The sequence below is a fragment of the Leguminivora glycinivorella genome, chromosome 13 (genome assembly GCF_023078275.1).
Source record: "Leguminivora glycinivorella isolate SPB_JAAS2020 chromosome 13, LegGlyc_1.1, whole genome shotgun sequence".
NCBI classification, from domain to species: Eukaryota; Metazoa; Arthropoda; class Insecta; order Lepidoptera; family Tortricidae; genus Leguminivora; species Leguminivora glycinivorella.
Window position 1 is genome coordinate 6,501,118 of NC_062983.1, and position 19,858 is coordinate 6,520,975.

Consider the following 19,858-nt stretch of genomic DNA (forward strand, 5'->3'; position numbering starts at 1 on the left):
ATAACTTAATGCTTGCTTTTACACTCCATAACCGAGTTTTGTTATCATTTCAACCACCTTAGTTGCCAAGAGTGTCACTGAGACTCGAGTAGTTTTATGCGCTCTGCCTAGCCCTTTATGGGATACATGCGTGATTGTATGTATGTTTCTATATTTAATATTTATTTAAAAAAAAGTCCTCAACAATATGCGACCTTCTTCACCCAGCCTGTAGAGTTTCGCTTCGGCAAACCAACACATGGAAGTATTAATAACTTAAGGCTTGCTTACCGCCTGGGCCGTGTTTTAAGACGAATAATTAGGTAGTATTTTTTATACTCTCGCCATTTACCAAAATACATTCGATAACAACTTTGTTCCCTTTTAGTTTAGAATAAATATTATAACAGAATATTGATTTAGACTAACACGATTTGCACTCATAATTTTAGAACAAAACGGGACTTAATCGCGTAAACACTTACATTTATATTAGGCCCGACGTTTCGAACATCACATTATGTTCGTGGTCACGGGTAGACTGGCGAGGAATTGCATCAACATCTTCTAGCCGCGCGAGTTTCTCGAACTACCCGCACTTGTTCTTGATTATTCACTTTTGCGCTAGGGTTGTCACTTTGCCTACACACAACACTCACGACATCAGCCGGTGTGTCCCTCGGTGTTTTTTCACGCTTACATTTGGAGAAACCAAACGCACAATAGCGGTAAGGGTCAAGGAGCATATCGCGGCTGTCAAAAACCGCCAAATTAATAAGTCTGCGGTAGCTGAACATCTGCTACAGTCGGGACCAAACCACTGGATCGAGCTCCATAGTCCCAAAATTCTATCAACGGAACGTCTGTTCTACAGCACAAAAGTACGTGAAGCGATTGAAATTAGGAAGCATCGAAATTTCAACCAAAATGAGGGACAGGGAATTTCTTCTTCGTGGAATCCAGTGATTAGCAAATGTAAGCGTGAAAAAACACCGAGGGACACACCGGCTGATGTCGTGAGTGTTGTGTGTAGGCAAAGTGACAACCCTAGCGCAAAAGTGAATAATCAAGAACAAGTGCGGGTAGTTCGAGAAACTCGCGCGGCTAGAAGATGTTGATGCAATTCCTCGCCAGTCTACCCGTGACCACGAACATAATGTGATGTTCGAAACGTCGGGCCTAATATAAATGTAAGTGTTTACGCGATTAAGTCCCGTTTTGTTCTAAAATTATAAATATAACAGAGTTCTATAAGATCATCATTCGCCTGCCCTATACTTGTACCATTTACTTAGTATCGACCAAGCTAGTACAATAACAAGTATCTTATCTTCTTATCATATTCATATTCATATTCATTTATTTCGTAAATGCACAGATACATTACACGTCAACAGTTACAGTTCATATATTATCTTATCTTATCTTCTTAGCGTTACCTAGCGTTTTCCCGGCCTAACGTCGGGGTCCGCTTTCCTGCTCAGTCTTCTCCACTTCGCCCGGTCTTCGGCCTCCTTAGGTGTGAGATTGTTCTCTTGCATGTCCGCAATAACAGATAAATATATACACACACACACACACAAACACACATTTATATATTTAAAAAAACGAAAAGTCCTTAGCAATATGCTACCTTTTTCACGTAGCCCGTGGTCGAAACTCCGTTCGGCCACACATGGAAGTATTAATAACTTAAGGCTTGCTTACCGCCTGGGCCGTGTTTTAAGACTTTAGTTCGCTCCCGTTTACCAAATTACGTTATTACTAGAGTTACACGTGCAAGTTCTTAGTTACACGTGTCATATACATACTACTTGTAATAATTATTACCTACATTCATTAATAAATTTTAAATATTATAGAAAACAGAAGAGGCTTGGCCACGTCTTTGCCTTTGGCTAGTCTGTGGCCAAGAGTACGCCCATTTATAATTAAAAAAAAAAGAAGAGGCGTACTAGTTGGACATCTGACGACACGGCGACACGATCTGTTCCTCAAAAACATCGTAGAAGGAAAAAAAAGGTAAAGAGAGGAAGGAAGAAGAGCTAGGAGGAACTATTTCAGCCAAATTAAAGAAAAGGTTCAGGTCATGTCATAAGGCCAGAAGGTGAAGACACACCGACAAGAGCACAGGCTCTTAGAAGAAGAAGACGTTTATAGTTATTTGTTATACAAGGGGGCAAAGTTGTATTTTAACGCCGAGTGTGGAATTGAAAAACGAGCAAGTGAAAGAATTCTATAGCTGAACCACGAGCGAAGCGAGTGGTTCGAGAATAGAATCCTGAACTTGCGAGTTTTTTAACACACGAGAAGTAAAATACATTTGCACCCGAGTGTAACACAAAACTTTTCCCCTCACTATAGCGAGGAAACTACAACGCAAAAAATGCGTTTATCATTGCTTTCAGTAGTTCCACAGGTGGTAAATCATCTTTATTACTAGATGCACCTACTTTTACCAATTTTAAAGCAGTTAATTTGACTTTATTCAAGGCCAAATTACTTTACCCACTTGTGGATAAAATGCGTTTTTACCCGCTGGTATTAAATGACAAAACACGTGTTTCCGAGCTAGTGAGGAGAAAATTAGTTAAAGTGATATGGTGTAAGTGTTTGAAGAGTTTTTCTTGCAGGATAAAATAGAAAGACTGTCTATATACGGAAAAAAAAACATCTTAACCCTAAAGAAGAACCCTTCAGTCTTACTCTAGGTAAAATGTAAAATGTACATTGAAATAAATAAATATTGGGGGACACATAACACAAATGAACCTACTAAGCAAAGCTTGTATTATGGATGCTAGGCGACGATATGAATATATAGATAAATACATACTAAATGTATTTTTGTAATTATATATGTTTTATTAAGATTATGTAAATAAAATAGAATAAATTACACAATACATACTTTTATATACATAGTCTTCTATGACAGAAACAAATATCTGTGTTCATCACACAAATAAATTCTCTTACCGGGATTCGAACCAAGGGCCGCGGCTAAGCAGGCAGGATCACTACGCGCTAGGCTAGACCGGTGGTGTTATGGTGTAATTTAAAATTTTATTATTTGGGTACCTAATTTGGAGAATCATAGTCACCTACTCGTATCATGGCCACTTAACCTACAGTCGAGTTTTTTAAAAACATTGTAAGCCAATGTTTCAAAGATACACTAAGCAAGTATACATATATTCCTCTATGACACTCAAACACGATACTTAAACATATTTTTCTACTCGTCCACTTTAATCTGTCAATTAGGACACCACAGACTAAACTATACGTGCTGACTTTTCAGTGTTGGATAGTATTTGACACTTAGTCACTCAGCAAGCTTCGTGGCCTAAACATGGTACCTACTCGACTGAAAAGCTTTGTATTATATCACGATTGTATAAAATACTATTTTGGGACGTTGGTTTGTGTACTTATAGATGTTTGTGAACTCGATGGTAGACATTTATTGGTACCCGCCAAGACGGAGACCCTGTGAAGGCTCGTCTGCAGATAATTTCAATTACACCTTACAATTCAAATTACCCCAACGCATTCAAGAGACCCCAAGATCGCCATCAACAAATTAGACCAAAAGACAACTTTAATATCTTTCACAAACTCCTATCTTACACTTACATAAACAAAAAACCTACCTACAGTCATTGAAATACAGACGAAATTCTGATGCATTGTCAAAGGTTAGACATTTCCAAAGTTACTTCGTAAGTGAGCATCGATACAAGGTCTACCAAAATGTTCAGTTTAGGACGTTGTCACAATAAACAAAGATTGCAAGTTTCGACGCTGGTGGAATGTCGGGGGAAGCGTTTTAATACGACAAGGTTCTAAGTGTGCTATTCAGAAACCGGACGATAGATTTCTAATCAAAGATGCGGGTAAATCTTAGCAAATTAGAGGGGAGCTACCCTTTTGTGGATAGGGCTGGCGATACTATAGGATAGTCTACTTTTATCGAAGTATTAAAATATGAGAATCTTAAAATAGGGTTCGCTTTTGCGATCGTAAAGAAAGTAGGGATAGATATTTATACCTACATACATATACTCACGCCTGTTCCCCTGAATTTTGACAATTTGGCCCATATTGTTAGCTTGATATGTGTTAAAATGTCAAATTTATTAATATAAGTCGCTAAATTGTCGCGCACCGTGCGGTTTCAGAGGAATTTCCTCCCACAAACGCTCCGGCTGTAGAATAAGCTCCCTGTCGAGGTATTCCCGATGAACTACAGTATGAGGTTCTTCAAAAAAGGAGTGTACAAGTTTCTAATGGGTCGGCAACGCGCATGTGACACCCCTTGAGTTGCAGGCGTCCATAGGTTACGGTGACCGCTTTCCATCAGGCGGTCCGTATACCTGTTTGCCACCGACGTGGTATAAAAAAAAAATAAGCGCCATCTAGCCGAGCGTTCCCCAAAGGTGTAACGCCATCTAGGCCACCGTACCTTTTTCTCTAGGGCTTTTAGGTACGTTTTTTTCTTAGACTTTATCCGTCTATACGGAGTTACACTCTCACTCTCTTTGCCCACGATTGACCCACGGATTTGACCACCATGGAAGACTAATAGTTATTTGTTATACAAGGGGGTAAAGTTGTATTTTAACACACGAGAAGTAAAATACATTTGCACCCGAGTGCGAAAACTTTTCCCCTCACTATAGCGAGGAAACTACAACACAAAAAATGCGTTTATCACTGCTTCCAGTAGTTCCACAGGTGGTAAATCATCTTTATTACTAGATTCACCTACTTTTACCAATTTTAAAGCAGTTAATTTAACTTTATTCAAGGTCAAATTACTTTACCCACTAGTGGATAAAATGCGTTTTTACCCGCTGGTATTAAAGGACAAAACACGTGTTTCCGAGCTAGTAAGGGGAAAAATATAATTGTTCTTTTAAAACTGATACCCCTGCATATTACCACCAAGGAGCTCGACATATCGTCTTAAGTGGAGGGCTCTAATGTCCAACATGCGTCTCGGTACATGTACAGGGTGGCTAGCCGAATGGCACAATCGCTCACGAAACGCTCACGAAACGAAGCGCTAGTAGATATCTATCTCTATCGCGCTTGCGTATTGGCGCGACAGAGCCAGCGGCGTATCGCTTTCGTTTGGCGTCGGAGAAATGCCATTCGGCTACGGGGCCAGACATGCAAGTATATTAGGTGACTCATAGGCACTCCATTAGTTAAGTAATTTCTTGTCTTGTCACAACTAAGAGCTTTTTAATATATTTCTTGTAAAGATTCAAAATCCATTAGGTATAAAAATTTTATTGACAATGTTGGAAATATACGTATGTATAAATTACATATGTACCTACTTATACTTTACAATTTAATCTATGACTGCTGCTTTGATAGCATGGTACGGAAATGGAGTATTATCGAGACTAGAAGAAAAAGTAGTAGTATTTCGTTAAATTTTAATTATTTTATTACAAATAAAATAAATAACCTGTTATGTGCGGTATTTAATTTGCCTGTTGATGTTCTGTAGCCAGAGCCACCTAGCTAGAAAGACGGGAACTAACAAAAATGGCAAACGATCACTACTACCATCTAGCGGCGAGTAGATGCAAATCACGCTGTGGTTTTTGGCTTGTTTTTGGCCAGTTTATTTTAATAAGGTTGTATTTGTATAGGTAAGTAAATTAAGTTAAGTAACTTAAATATTTGTTATAATTATATCGATAATATGAAAATAGTTTATATAAATTACGAAATACTTAACTGAAAAAGATTAACAGCCTTTTTTATCTTGGTTTTTTGATAAAAATTCTGTCAGACTAGAAAAGAATATTCACGTCATCGCTTGTCAATTAATATGAATTCTTTAGTATTGTTTTTCGAAGTATAATAATTTACTTTAATTATAAAGTCTTATAAAACATGTTTAGATGTAGGACAGCGTGGCTGGTAAGTATTTTATATTTTTTATAAGGAGGAACTTACAATGTGTTGCATAACTTGCAATCCGAGAAAAATATTGGAGACCAAACATTTGCTATACTACGTATTTTTAGGTATTTTTGTACATTTTAATAAAATTTTGCAAAAAGAACAAAGGTGGGCACACTAAATTGCCAATCAATGCTAATTTGCGTCCGTCCCCATTTCACCATAGGACCACTAGACAATCGGCAATGCGGCATCGCTTCATGGTCAGTATTCCAAAAATGCGCACTAAGCGTTTCGCTTCAACATTTCTTTTGCGAACCGCCAAGGAGTAGAATGCCCTGCCTGAGTCTGTGTTTCCGCACGAGTACAATCCAGGCCCCGTAGCCGAATGGCATTTCTCCGACGCGAAACGAAAGCGATACGCCGCTGGCTCTGTCGCGCCAATACGCAAGCGCGATAGAGATAGATATCTACTAGCGCTTCGTTTCGTGAGCGTTTCGTGAGCGATTGTGCCATTCGGCTAGCCACCCTGGTCTCTTTAAAGCAAGAGTAAATAGGTATCTCATAGGTAAGCGTGATCCACCGTAGACCGCATCATCACTTACCATCAGGTGTGATCGTGGTCAAACGTCTACCTATCCATACTAAAAAAAAATAAGGGTAAAATCATTAAATATGTATATTTGAAGCTGCACTATTTTAATATCTATCATATGGTAGATATACCGTGCCCTTCTTACAGTCTGGCAAAAAAGAGGAAATGTGGTAACTTTTGAGTCTCTTTTTTAAAAGAACGGTAAGAGTTGCCATGATAAAATTGTACATTACGATAGAAGTGCGTAAAAAAGGAAGTACGAAACGAGTAGCGATAAATTAAAACACGACCGAAAGGAGTGTTTTAAATCGTTACGAGTTACGAATTTCCTTTTCGCACGTGTATCGTACGACGTTTTTCAGTACAGATGGCCCTCCGAAGTTTCGACCTGACATATAATGAACCACTTCTCGCACTAGTGCGTAAAAAAACACCATCTGTACTGAAAAGATTGTTTCATTGCTAGTCTTTCTTGTGAACCTGTGGTTTCTAGTAGGTACATATTTAAAACATTCATATTTTGCAGGTAATTCGAAATCACAACAAATGGCTGCATTTCCACGAGACTCAAAAACTCAGCTCAAGAAGCAAATATCAAAGCAATCACATACACACCATTCGCGACCATTTATTTTGGTATTACGTTCTTTATATTCTCTCTCCATATTATACATACAATCACGCCTGTATCCCATAAAGGGGTAGGCAGAGCACATGAAACTACTAAAGCTTCAGGGCCACTCTTGGCAAATAAGGGGTTAAAATAAAACGAAATTGTGGCTCCATATTATATTTTACTAATACCTAGTAGTTTCCTTTAGTTTGTCTTAAAGAGAATATTTTTGTTTATTATTTTGTTTTCAGTAATAAGCGCTGGTGGCCTAGCGGTAAGAGCGTGCGACTTTCAATCCGGAGGTCGCGGGTTCGAACCCCGGCTTGTACCAATGAGTTTTTCGGAACTTATGTGCGAAATGTCATTTGATATTTGCCAGTCGCTTTTCGGTGAAGGAAAAACATTGTGAGGAAACCGGACTAATTACAATAAGTCCAGTTACCCTCGAGTTGGAAGGTCAGATGGCAGTCGCTTTCGTAAAACTAGTGCCTACGCCAAATCTTGGGATTAGTTGTCACAGCGGATCCCAGGCTCCCATGAACCGCGGCAAATGCCGGTATAACGCAAGGAGGATGATGATATTTTATTTTCAGTATAAAAACTAATAATATCTAGTTGTATTTATATGACCACTAGCTTTTGCCTACGGCTTCGCTCTTAGAAAGAGACAAAAAGTAGCCTATGACACTCTCCATCCCTTCAACTATCTCCACCTAAAAAATCACGTCAATTCGTCACTCCGTTTTGCCGTGAAAGACGGACAAACAAACAGACACACACACTTTCCCATTGATAATATTAGTATGGATATTACTATGGATAAATCCCGCGTTTGCTTAGCTATAATACCTATGTAATGTTAACGTAACTATGTAAATAAATAAAATGAATGATGAATACTGCATGTTGATAATTAGGTACTTCTCTTTGTTATTTTTCTTATAAACTTATTTTTCATGATTTTTATATTATGTATAAGTATAATTTTTATATTCTCGTCAACAGCCACCCGAAGTTCCAGTCGACAGCAGCGCTTCGCTCCATCCACTTCGCAGTTTCCCTGCGAAAAGAAGAAGAAGTAAAAGCGCCAAATTTCCCTGACTCGGTCACTACTGGTGATGTCAAGTGAGAAATACTTACTTTTACATTCTAAACTGAGATACGCGTCATACTCGTGAACGGGTGCCTTTATAACTAAGTAACTTTAATTCTGATTTATATTACACTAGCTTTGGCCCGCGGCTTCGCTCGCGTTAGAAAGAGACAAAAAGTAGCCTATGTCACTCTCCATCCCTTCAACTAACGTTAATTCTTCGCTCCGTTTTGCCGTGAAAGACGGACAAACAAACAGACACACACACTTTCCCATTTATAATATTAGTATGGATTAGGACACTTTGTTCGGTTCTCGTTTGTTTCCTTTCTTTTAGTGAATATTTTAAATATATGGTTTTGACTCTTGGAGACCCTATACATCTACTTTTTTCTTTAGTTGTGACATTTAGAGACATAATTTTAGACTTTTTTTGTATTTGTATTTTTCATATTTAGTGTAGTTCTTAATTGTAATTCGACATTTAGAGACCTTCTACATCTCTAATTAATTATAGTAGAGTTATACTTTAGTTAGAACTTAGTATTAGTAGTACTTATCAATTGTAATTTCAATTCAATTTTAAATATTTTCTAAATATTATGTACATGTGACGTGTAAAAGTGCCCCTGTGGCCTATTTGCTGAATAAATTATTTTAAAGATTTTTGATTTTTGTATGTACTTAGTTAGAAACAACATGTGAGTACGTGACATTTCATAACTCCCCCGGGAGAACGGTAGAGAGAACGTAGAGGGAGTTACAGAAAAAACTTTTTCTCGATACAACAATTTCTATTTGCGTCTTTTTTATTTCAAGTGTGATGAAAAATATTCTGAGTAGGTAGCTCAGGAATATTGCAACCTCGAGTCTTTTAAGACGCAATTAACCGGAGCGAAAATGCTAAAATGGAAAGGAGCCTCCCTTTCAGTTTGGGAATTTTAGTTAAATATACTAGTGTTATTAACTAGATTTATCTATTTAAAAAAAATGTCCATTAAGAACAACTCATTTAAAAGATATTGCGAAAAAATATTTAAAATCGCACATATTGCACAATGTACCTACTATTGTTTCTCACAGATACGTAAAGAAAGAAGGCGACGCAGTGGCCATGGACGAGGTTGTTATGGAGATCGAGACAGACAAGACAGCATTGCCAGTCATGTCTCCGGGGCACGGCAAGCTCGTCAGGTACCTGGTGAAGGAAGGCGAGGCCGTCAAGTCGCAGCAACCATGTTTTATAGTAAGTCTTTGTTTGAATTTGTCTAGTTTGCCATAGACACAGTAGTAACACTTATGTATGTAATATGCGCGCCGTGTACGTACGCAACACACGTAAGCGCACTCGCCTAATACCATAAAGAGACACTATACAGTACTAAGCTTTTGCCCGCGGCTTCGGCTTAATATGCCTACTTGGAAAATAAATATTTCATTTCATTTCATTTCATTTCATTTCGCTCGCGTTAAATTCGAAAATTGCGGAATGCCCCATACAAACTTCCACCCCCCATTTTAGGGAAGTGGGGGTTAGAAAGAGAATAAATAGACTACACTCTTCATCGCTTCAACTATCTTCACTTAAAGAATCACGTGAATTCGTCGCTACGTTTTGCCGTGAAAGACGGTCAAACAAACAGACACACACTTTCCCATTTATAATAAATGGATCGTCCTCGTTGCGTTTCCCGGCATTTTCCACGGCTCATGGGAGCCTGGGGTCCGCTTTGACAACTAATCTCAAGATTTGGCGTATAGGCACTAGTTTTTACGAAAGCGACTGCCATCTGACCTTCCAACCCGAAGGGTAAACTAGAACTTACTGGAATTAGTCCGGTTTCCGCACGATGTTTTCCTTCACCGAAAAGCGACTGGCAAATATCAAATGACGTATCGCACATAAATTCTGAAAAACTCATTGGCGCGAGCCGGGGTTCGAACCCGCGACCTCCGGAACGAAAGTCGCACGTAGGTACTTAACGCTAGGCTACCAGCGCATTTCAAACTAATTCAACTGTACATGCAACAGGTAGACGTGACCGGCGTGGCGCCCGCAGCCGCCCCCGCCCCCGCCGCCGCTCCCGCGCCCGCCGCCGCCCCCGCTCCCGCTGCCGCCCCCGCTGCCGCCCCCGCTCCCGCTGCAGCGCCCGCGCCCGCAGCACCGGCCGGAGCCCCGATCGTGGCGAAGGTTTCTACTAAAGCAGCGGGCCCTACTGTAAGTAATTTAGTTAAGGCGCTACAGGAGCGAAAATGCTAAAATGGAAAGGGGAATTTTAGTTAAATACACAGACCAACCCCTATAGACATCCATTACAAGACGACTCGCGGTCACCAGCCTTACTTGTATTTGCCATGATATAAGCGCGGGCGCTCGCCATGCCCGATCAGTAACGACCAAGTAACCGACCAGAAAGCAGCTCGTGTTTTTCGCAATAAAAAAATTGAAAAAGGGTATTTTGATGCCTTAAAGATGTCCACCTGTAGTGTGGAAAGGTAACAAGAAGATCAAATTTAAAAACAGACGGTATTACATTCCACAGATAAGTCATATTTATAATTTATTCAGAGCCGGCATAGGTCAACTTACACTGGCTATTTACGCGACTGCCTGCCGTCCTTGAAACGGCCAATCGCAGCGCGCTAAACACATTCCCCTCCCGCTCCTCGCGCCCCAAGCACTGGTGATTTGTAGCGCGCACAAAATTTACAATATTGGCACTCTATAGGAGGTTCTCTGTGGTTAAATATAAGTACTAATGTTATTACCAGGGCCCGTAACTTTCATGCCGATGACATCAATTTGTCGTCACGTTGCATATAGGATGATTCAAATAGTTTTATTGTAATAATTAATCATTATTCATTAATCAATTTAATCGTGTACAAGACTTCAAAAGAAAACTATTCATACGTGGAATAATTAATTCCTACTTGATACGTGAAACGAAAAGGAAACAATTTGTTTTGTTTTAATAATTTATTGAAATATGGTAACAAAACTATTTATTAAAATGTATGTATGAAAAATAAACAAATAATTTAATTTACTTTTCACGTATATTCAAGTAAGTATTAATTATTTCACTTATGAATAGAATAGTTTTGAAGTCATGATTAAAAAAATGATTGATGAATAATGATTAATTATTAAATAAAACTCTTGAATCATTCTATATGCAACGTGACGTCAAATTTATGTCATTGGCATACAAGTTACGGGCTCTGGTTATTACCTAACTAGATTAATCGAAAAAAAAATGTCCATTAAGAACAACTCAGTTAATATAAAAGATATTGCGAAAGAATCTTTAAAATCGAGGTTCCGCTCTCGACTGTTTCCTCCTTCAAAACTTATTTAAACAATGAAATAATATGTATATGTCGGACCTTTTAGATTTTTGGCTAATTGTTACCGATCTTTGAGTATCACACCTTTTTTTGAGCCATATTGAAAAAGATATGGGATATGGGTTAAATTGTGGCGTAGGCGAGAGGCTGGCAACCTGTCACTGCAATGTCACAGTTTCGTTTTCTTTCAACCCCTTATTTGCCAGGAGTGGCACTGAAGCTTTGGTAGTTTCGTGTGCTCTGCCTACCCCTTTATGGGATACCGGCGTGATTGTATGTATGTATGTATTGAAAAAGGCCGTTTTTAGAAATTTTTGATTGGAGTGTCTTTTAAAATAAAAATAGCAAAAAATCAAAAAGGTCCCACACAGATAAAAATAATATTAATCTGTGTTGAAAAAATCATTGCTCTATCTTCAAAAACCAGGGAGGAAATAGTCGAGAGCGTTTGTATGGAGAATTGACCTGTATCGTATCGTCTTAAGTTATATAAATGGCACTATAGCACTGGTTGATGTAAAGTTATGCCATCAGTTCCTCAGCCGCTTCTTCGCCGGCTCCAACACTAGTAGCAAGAATCATTTTTGATGGGTGGTTAACATAATTTGAAATAGAAGATCGCTTTGCGATTTTTCTACTTCGGTCAAAACATAATCCAAAACCTTATTAATTATTAGGTATTTCCTGAGAAGGCAGACATAAATTACTGTGCAATAAGTAGGTAAGCCTTTTGGAAACATCTTTTTTTACATTATAAAAATTCCTTATAAATATGTCTCTTACACACATTATTAAATCAGTAATTGGATATACTCTTAGTTCGACACGTTCGTTTTTCGTCACTTTCCTAAATTGGTCCGATTCTGCTTTCGTCAGCCATTCTTGATTCGTCAATTTAGTCTGCAGTCATTATCGTCTTTGACCATAATGAGTTGTTGGCCTTTTTCTTATTTCGAGTCAATCGTTTTTCGTCATTTCGTATTTGGTCATACTTTTTCTAAGTTGGTACCGACCTAAGACTACGAAAAAACATAGATTTAACAGCGAACATGCCGAAAGAAGATTAAAGAACGAGACGAATTAAGATAAAGATGAACAACGACATTGACCGTAGTCGAGAAAAACCATCGACGATCGTGACGAATAAAGAATAGCTGACGAAAGCAGAATCGGACAAATTTAGGAACGTGACGAAAAACGAATATGTCCACCCAAGAGTATACCAATAATTGTATGATTTCAGTTAGCAGCGCAACGTCTCACAGATCCAACGAAGACGATATCCGGCACTCGCACCGAGCATCCCGTGCCCATGAATAAGATGCGTCTGCGCATCGCACAGCGGCTGAAGGAAGCACAGAACACTACGGCCATGCTTACCACATTCAACGAATGTGACATGAGGTAAAATACACTTTTCATTTGTCTTTCTTCAACATTTTAACGCCAAAGATTCATAAGTTTTTTATATGCCTACTCTCAGAACCCTCATCCCCCGATTTCTGGGAGACTAAACTCATTTGATTTTTAGGGCTCCGCATTTTTTAGTCAGGCCAGCGGGCCGATTTTTGAGTCTCACGCGTTCTAATTCAGAAAATTGACACTGAAAATAATAGGCAAGTCACCGTTTTCAATCGGTATTTTAGTGACAAAATCCCGTATGCGAGATTCAAAAATCGCCCTCTAGGTCCTCATCATCATAGCATTCTGGTGAAATCGAGGTCGAGGGTACTCCTCAAAGCATATTGATTTATACTTATTTGTTGTGTTTCCGACTTCGATCAATTCATGCAGTCCAGTTGGTAATCAGTGATTTTTAACCCCCGACGCAAAAACAACGGGGTGTTATAAGTTTGACGTGTCTGTCTGGCTGTGGCATCGTAACTCTCGAACGGATGAACCTATTTAGATTTAGTTTTTTTTAGGGTTCCGTACCTCAAAGAGGAAAAACGGAACCCTTATAGGATCACTCGCGTGTCTGTCTGTCCCTCTGTCACAGCCGATTTCTCCGAAACTACTGGACCGATTTACTTGAAATTTGGCACACGTATGTAAACCTGTGGCCCAAAGACGGACATGTAATTTAATTAAATGAAATTTAATCACAGGGGTCACTTTTGGGGGGTAAAATTGAAAATTAAAAATCAAAGTTATTAAAACTATATTGTGATACATATCAAATGAAAGAGCATTTTATCAGCATCTGAAATATATTTTTTTTATATTTTTTGTTTTGGTAATTTAGAAGTAATTTAAGAAAATAAGCAAAAAATGACCATTCCCCCCCTTATCTCCGAAACTACTTAGCGTAAAATTTTCAAAAAAATACACGAGATAGCCCTCTCCATGTAGATTACAGGAAAACCTATTAGAAATCTACAGTCAAGCGTAAGTCGGACTTAAGAGAAAAAAACTCAGATTACGAATTTCACTCACTGCCGCTGCAAGTAGTTACTAAACGTCTTAAAATTGTGTAATCGAGTTGGACAGGTATAAAGAAATTCATTTCTGTCTTTTTCTTTTTAGAACTTGTTCAATTTTTTTTTCATTTGTACAAAATGACTTAAGTTCCTACTAAAAAGGAGGCGCTTAAGACCGTTTATAAATTGACTAAGCAAAATTTTATTCAAATCGGTCCAAAAAAAGGTGTCTGTTGACGAAAACATAGAATTTGTGCCACCGAAAGCCCAAATCTGAAGTCCATTTTGCTCTATCTCTTATCGTTTCCGAGATATATACGTAAAGTCTTGAAAGTTCGAAACGTTAACTTTGCCATCATAGTCGTTCAGGCGCTCATGAGTTCTTTGTATGGAAAAGTCGAAAACCGACTCGCACTTGACCAATGTTCATAGAACGTTGTGGTTTTTTTTTATTAGCAAAAATGACTTAAGCGCCTTCAGAAGTGTAGGTGCTTAAGACCGTTTGTAAGTTAAAGTTAGCTGTGATGGCTCAACGAAGAAAGAAGATTTCAGTATCCTACTTATCAGGGCGAGCGGTAGCGAAGCCCTCCTATAGTCGACAAAGTTCCGAACCTTGTGGTACATTTTTTGAAAAAACTATCACGCCTATGAAGTTGTGCTTAAACATAGTAATTTATATTCATATCTAGATTTCATATCTGTAAAAAAATATTATTTTATTGTCATTTAAAAAAAAATCAAATCTTAGTTTTGTGTTCAATATTGTACTACTAACGCCATCTGTTAGGACTCTAAGGAGTAAGAAAACATCGTTTACTATTTTGTATAACTAACGCCATCTGTTAGAAAACTAAAGAGGTAACGTTGTATTTTTGACGTCTGTCAACTATGACGATCAATCGAAACTTGGCACTGGAAATGGCGCGTAATTCAATTTTTCTATGGGAATCAAAACTTAGCCCCTACATTTTTAATATTATGTTATGGCTCGTCAAAGTTTAGGAAGCCAGCCAGAAGCCAAGGGAAGAAAGGGAGGGAGAGAGAGGTTATCAACACGGTGTTTTCAGTCAAAAGAAAAAGTAAATTTTATTTATTTATTTATTGTTGAGAAACCCAATGTACTTAGGATATGTTTAGGAAACTCAACGATAGAGTTGTTCGCTGTCGTTCGCTAGATGTCACTGTTACCCCCGCAAACTGGGCAATGACTTGTTTTCGTAAAATGTATAAGTATTTTTTGATGTCCACATTTTTCGTTAGATGTCGCTGTACCACCTGCAAACTAGCGAACGGCATTCTATGGTTCAATAACATATATTTAAATTGTATTAATTTCATCTTTTTTAGGGTTCTGTAGTCAACTAGGAACCCTTATAGTTTCGCCATGTCTGTCTGTCTGTCTGTCCGTCCGTCCGTCCGTCCGTAGAATGCTGAAATTTGGTACCAATATGTATATCAATCACGCCAACAAAGTGCAAAAATAAAAAATGATAAAAATGTTTTATTCCAACCCCAACATGTGATATATTGTTGGATAGGTATTTAAAAATGAATAAGGGTTTACTAAGATCGTTTTTTGATAATATTAATATTTTCGGAAATAATCGCTCCTAAAGGTAAAAAAAGTGCGTCCCCCCCCCCTCTAACTTTTGAACCATATGTTTAAAAAATATGAAAAAAATCACAAAAGTAGAACTTTATAAAGACTTTCTAGGAAAATTGTTTTGAACTTGATAGGTTCAGTAGTTTTTGAGAAATATACGAAAAACTACGGAACCCTACACTGAGCGTGGCCCGACACGCTCTTGGCCGGTTTTTTTAAAGCTGAATTAGTCGGGAGTCTTCTTAGCCACATGTCATGAAAATCAGTCCACTATGTCGGAGGTTTGTTTTGTTCTAAATTTTAATTTTGTGGTTAGGTTATGGTGTCAAATCCCAACTCATCAATCATCGCATTGTGGCATTCAGGCGCACAACGCGATTTGACAGCAATCTATCAGGCACTGGCTCCATTCATAGAGAACGGCCAGTCTTATCACCTGCGTGAATCGGGATTTATTATAGGTTTATTTTTGCAGTAAGTTAATGGAGTACCGTAAGGCTAACCTAGCAGCATTCACGAAGAAGTACGGCGTGAAGCTTTCTTTCATGTCTCCGTTCCTCAAGGCTTCTGCCAACGCGCTCATGGACCAGCCTGTCATCAACGCAGTTATCATCGACGGCAATATCGTCTATAGGTGAGACGTTTTCGGGTAATTATTTCAAGTCAACCAGAACCTAAATACCTAATCTACCTAAATAGCAGATTTTGATACACGCTCTTGTTTACCCTGTATTTCGTCCTCAATCTGGCTTGATCGTCACATTCCAAAATATTGTTTCAACAATGAGGGTTTTCTGAATCGTTTTCATTTCGCCAGGTGACGATTCTAAGGCAGCAGGTCTTTCTGACATGAAACTTCAGAATCCACCAAAAATATTTTGAAAATTCTCATGTGACATATTATTCAAACATACCCATGATTTTAATTTAGCAAATAAGTTTTTCTATTTTTTTAATTTAGGTGCTTGCGCTTTTATATTTTTCCCATCCCTTCTTGAAGGATACTCTCACAAAGCTCCGATGGAAAAACGCTGATTTAATTAAATATACTTTATCCATAGATTCTTAAAAGGATCTATTGTTTCAGGTAAACTGACCCCAGGGGACATGCAAGGCGGCACATTCACAATTAGCAACGGCGGTGTGTTTGGCTCGCTGCTTTCCATGCCAATCATCAACCTGCCTCAATCTGCCATCCTGGGCATGCACGCCATTTTCCAGAGGCCTGTCGCTGTCGGAAAGAAGGTGAAAATCCATTCTAGTCCTATTTCAGAGTCACATAAATATGAAGGTAGATGGCAGTGGCGGCTGGTGAAAATTTCTGCTAGGCAACACCAAAGCAAAATAAACCTGCCTTAACATTAGGTACTTTACTAGTAATCAATTTTAGGCAAGCCGGTGGGAATCGGCTTGTATGGACCAGCCGCTGCTGGTAGATGGATACAAGGGTAGTGAAAAGTCTAAGAAAAGATGGATGGACTGTTTGAAGAATCATAATGCGAATGAAAGGTATCACTATGGAAATGACGGCTGATAGAGTGGAATGGAGGAGAGATCTGTTGCGATGACCCCAGGTAATGGGAGAAGGGCAAGTGAATGATGATATTTCAGACAGTCACATTAACAACACATGGTCTCACTAGAGTTCCCCTGAATCGGATGTTCCCTACTGTGAACCTAGCACATGATTGCCGCGAGAATCGCGAGATAGATCACACATCTTCTTCTAATCGTATTAATGACATAAGGATGAGTAGTCTATCGCGCGGAAATCATGTGCTAACCATGCTGAGACCCAGGAGGTCTACCACACAAATCGAAATTTGATAATTGCCAATGTGTCGCTCGAATATGCAACAGCAACTCTGAAGCCAGTAACTAAGTAACTAAATTCCGACATTGGACAAGGAGCTATCCTTTACACGATGACCGAGCCCTGAGCCACACACCCAACCTATTTATAGTAAACCTTCTACTAATAACTAATAACGAAGATCAAAATTTGGAATAGAATAGAATAAAATCTTTATTTATCTCATGTTGCTCTCATAGCAACATGATACTCTACAGGGTATTGCAATATGGTACATCTAATTGCGTTTGTGATACTAACTCACGATTTTTCACTTTTTCCAGATCGAAATTAGGCCGATGATGTACCTGGCACTATCCTACGATCACAGACTAATCGATGGTCGCGAAGCGGTGCTCTTCCTCAGAAAAGTCAAGTCTGGAGTCGAAGACCCAACGTCCATCCTCGCCGGAATGTAGATTTTAGCCAATTTGGAATATGACAAATTCAAAAAGGCATTTATATGTATGATGGATGATGATGGATTATAGAATCTTAATCTTACCCTTATACCCTTTAACCGCTGTAGTCCGATATATAAGACAAACAATATCCATCAGCTCATTTAACCGAGGTTTGATAAATAAGACAAATCTTCGTATAACTTCGTAATACCGCCGGCGACATAGCACGGCTCAGTGAAAAATTCAAAGCGGTTAAAAGGATAATGAATCACCACAATCTCACAAGAAGCTCACAACTCGTGTCCATATTTATCAGCGCCATAATTATCTGCATGCATATACTAAAATTGCTGTGTCAAGTATTCGATGGCGCAAAGGACTTATAATTTTATTGAAAACTTGATAAGGTGGTTGGTTACTGAAAAAATCGGTTGCGTTTTCCTTTTTGAGATACGGAACCCTAAAAAGGACAACACACAAGGAATTGCATGCGCTGCATTGCCGGCCGCCTTTTCGTATTTGTACACGAGATTGTCACCAGGCAGCCCTAATATTATTTTTGCATAAAGATTTTTTATTTTGTTTTAATACGCCCCTACTGGTGGTCTTCTACATTTTCTAGAAATAAAGCGTTGGCATTCCCATTTTGCTTACGCCGGGCACAGATGGGAATAAGTTCATCATTGTACTTACATTAGCCATATCATGTCCCATCTGTCTGTGTCATGTGTGGATGTGGCTACGTCTTATGGAGCACAGATGAATGGGAACACACCTAGTACGTCTTTGGTAATATGTTTATACTCGTGTAATAAGTATCCTGGACTGATTGCTGACAATTCAAAATAAAAGTAAATTGATATGCTATTTGTTTAATTTATTTTGTTTTGGAGTCACCTATTGAAAGTTAAATTAAGTGAGCTTTTCAGGAATCCCGGTGGTCAAACTGAAAACGATAAATTCTGTCAGTATTTACTTACTGCGATGGCTCAGCGACCCGAATTGGATCTTGGCCTCCGACACAATATTCCGCCATTCGCTGCTATCCTGTGCGATCTGATGCCACTCAGTCACTTGAAGGTCACACAGGTCTTTCTGGACCTCATCGATCCATCGGTACCTGGGCCTTCCGACCGGCCGTTTTTCAGTAGACCGCCACAAGTGAGCTCTTTTGGCCGCACGATCCTCTCCCATCCTCTCCACATGGCCGAACCATCGCAGACGAGAAGCCTTGCTCTCACCGATGACGTTGGGCTCGCCCACTAGCTCTTCTACCAGTCAGTTGTCAGTATTTGGAGAAAAACCATTGCTGATAGTGATATGTACCTACAGTCAACCTACAGTCAGAACTGGTCAGAACCCTCTAGGCCATTCTCCAACCATGTCAAAATGACAAGCAGTAAGAGATTTCGTGAAGTTTTCTTACAATCTGATTTATAACGTCACTATGACATAGTTCTACAGTGGCCTAGGGTTCCAATGGGTATAAGGTCACTCTTTATTTATTTATATTGCATAAAATTATAAAATACTAAAACGTAATAAGGAATAATATATGTATATACACGATTATACAGTATTTAAGGATAAAAAAGTAATCTATTTCCTAACTTAAAATTAACTTATAAGTAAGAAATGCTCCCCAAGTCGTCACTGTGTGTTATGGTGCCCAGAAAGCTGGCAGCGTTACCCCTTTAGATAGCCAGACTTAACCTCTGGCCGAAGTAGCTGCCAGCTCTCTGGTCACCAAAGGCATCCACCAGGCGCTGGGATATCTCTTTGAAATACGGAACCCTAAAAAGATTTCGCGCTGGGCCCCCGCGGTCCCAAAGTTTCGACACCGACTGATAGGTAATTTGAGTAATTTTATAGGTAAATTTTCTGCAGATGATTAAGTACCTACTCAGACGTTTTACCTGCCTATTCATCTATTTGACGTAGTTATTCAATGCTCTTTGGTCTTTACAACTCAACAACAACATAACCATAACGCATACGATTTTAACATCAACAGACTGAT

At 38.8% G+C, this 19,858-nt stretch overlaps 1 protein-coding gene across 1 annotated transcript; it reads left to right on the plus strand.

Annotated features, from left to right (window-relative positions):
* The first annotated feature begins 5,898 nt into the window (after positions 1 to 5,898).
* LOC125232700 (dihydrolipoyllysine-residue succinyltransferase component of 2-oxoglutarate dehydrogenase complex, mitochondrial-like) lies at positions 5,899 to 18,703 on the plus strand. Its single transcript, XM_048138457.1, has 9 exons — positions 5,899 to 5,925; positions 7,029 to 7,138; positions 8,121 to 8,240; positions 9,292 to 9,454; positions 10,241 to 10,426; positions 12,803 to 12,963; positions 16,058 to 16,216; positions 16,644 to 16,827; positions 17,719 to 18,703. Exons 1-9 carry the CDS (start codon positions 5,899 to 5,901, stop codon positions 17,851 to 17,853), a joined length of 1,245 nt encoding a protein of 414 aa, XP_047994414.1. The 3' UTR covers positions 17,854 to 18,703.
* Positions 18,704 to 19,858: the final 1,155 nt, after the last annotated feature.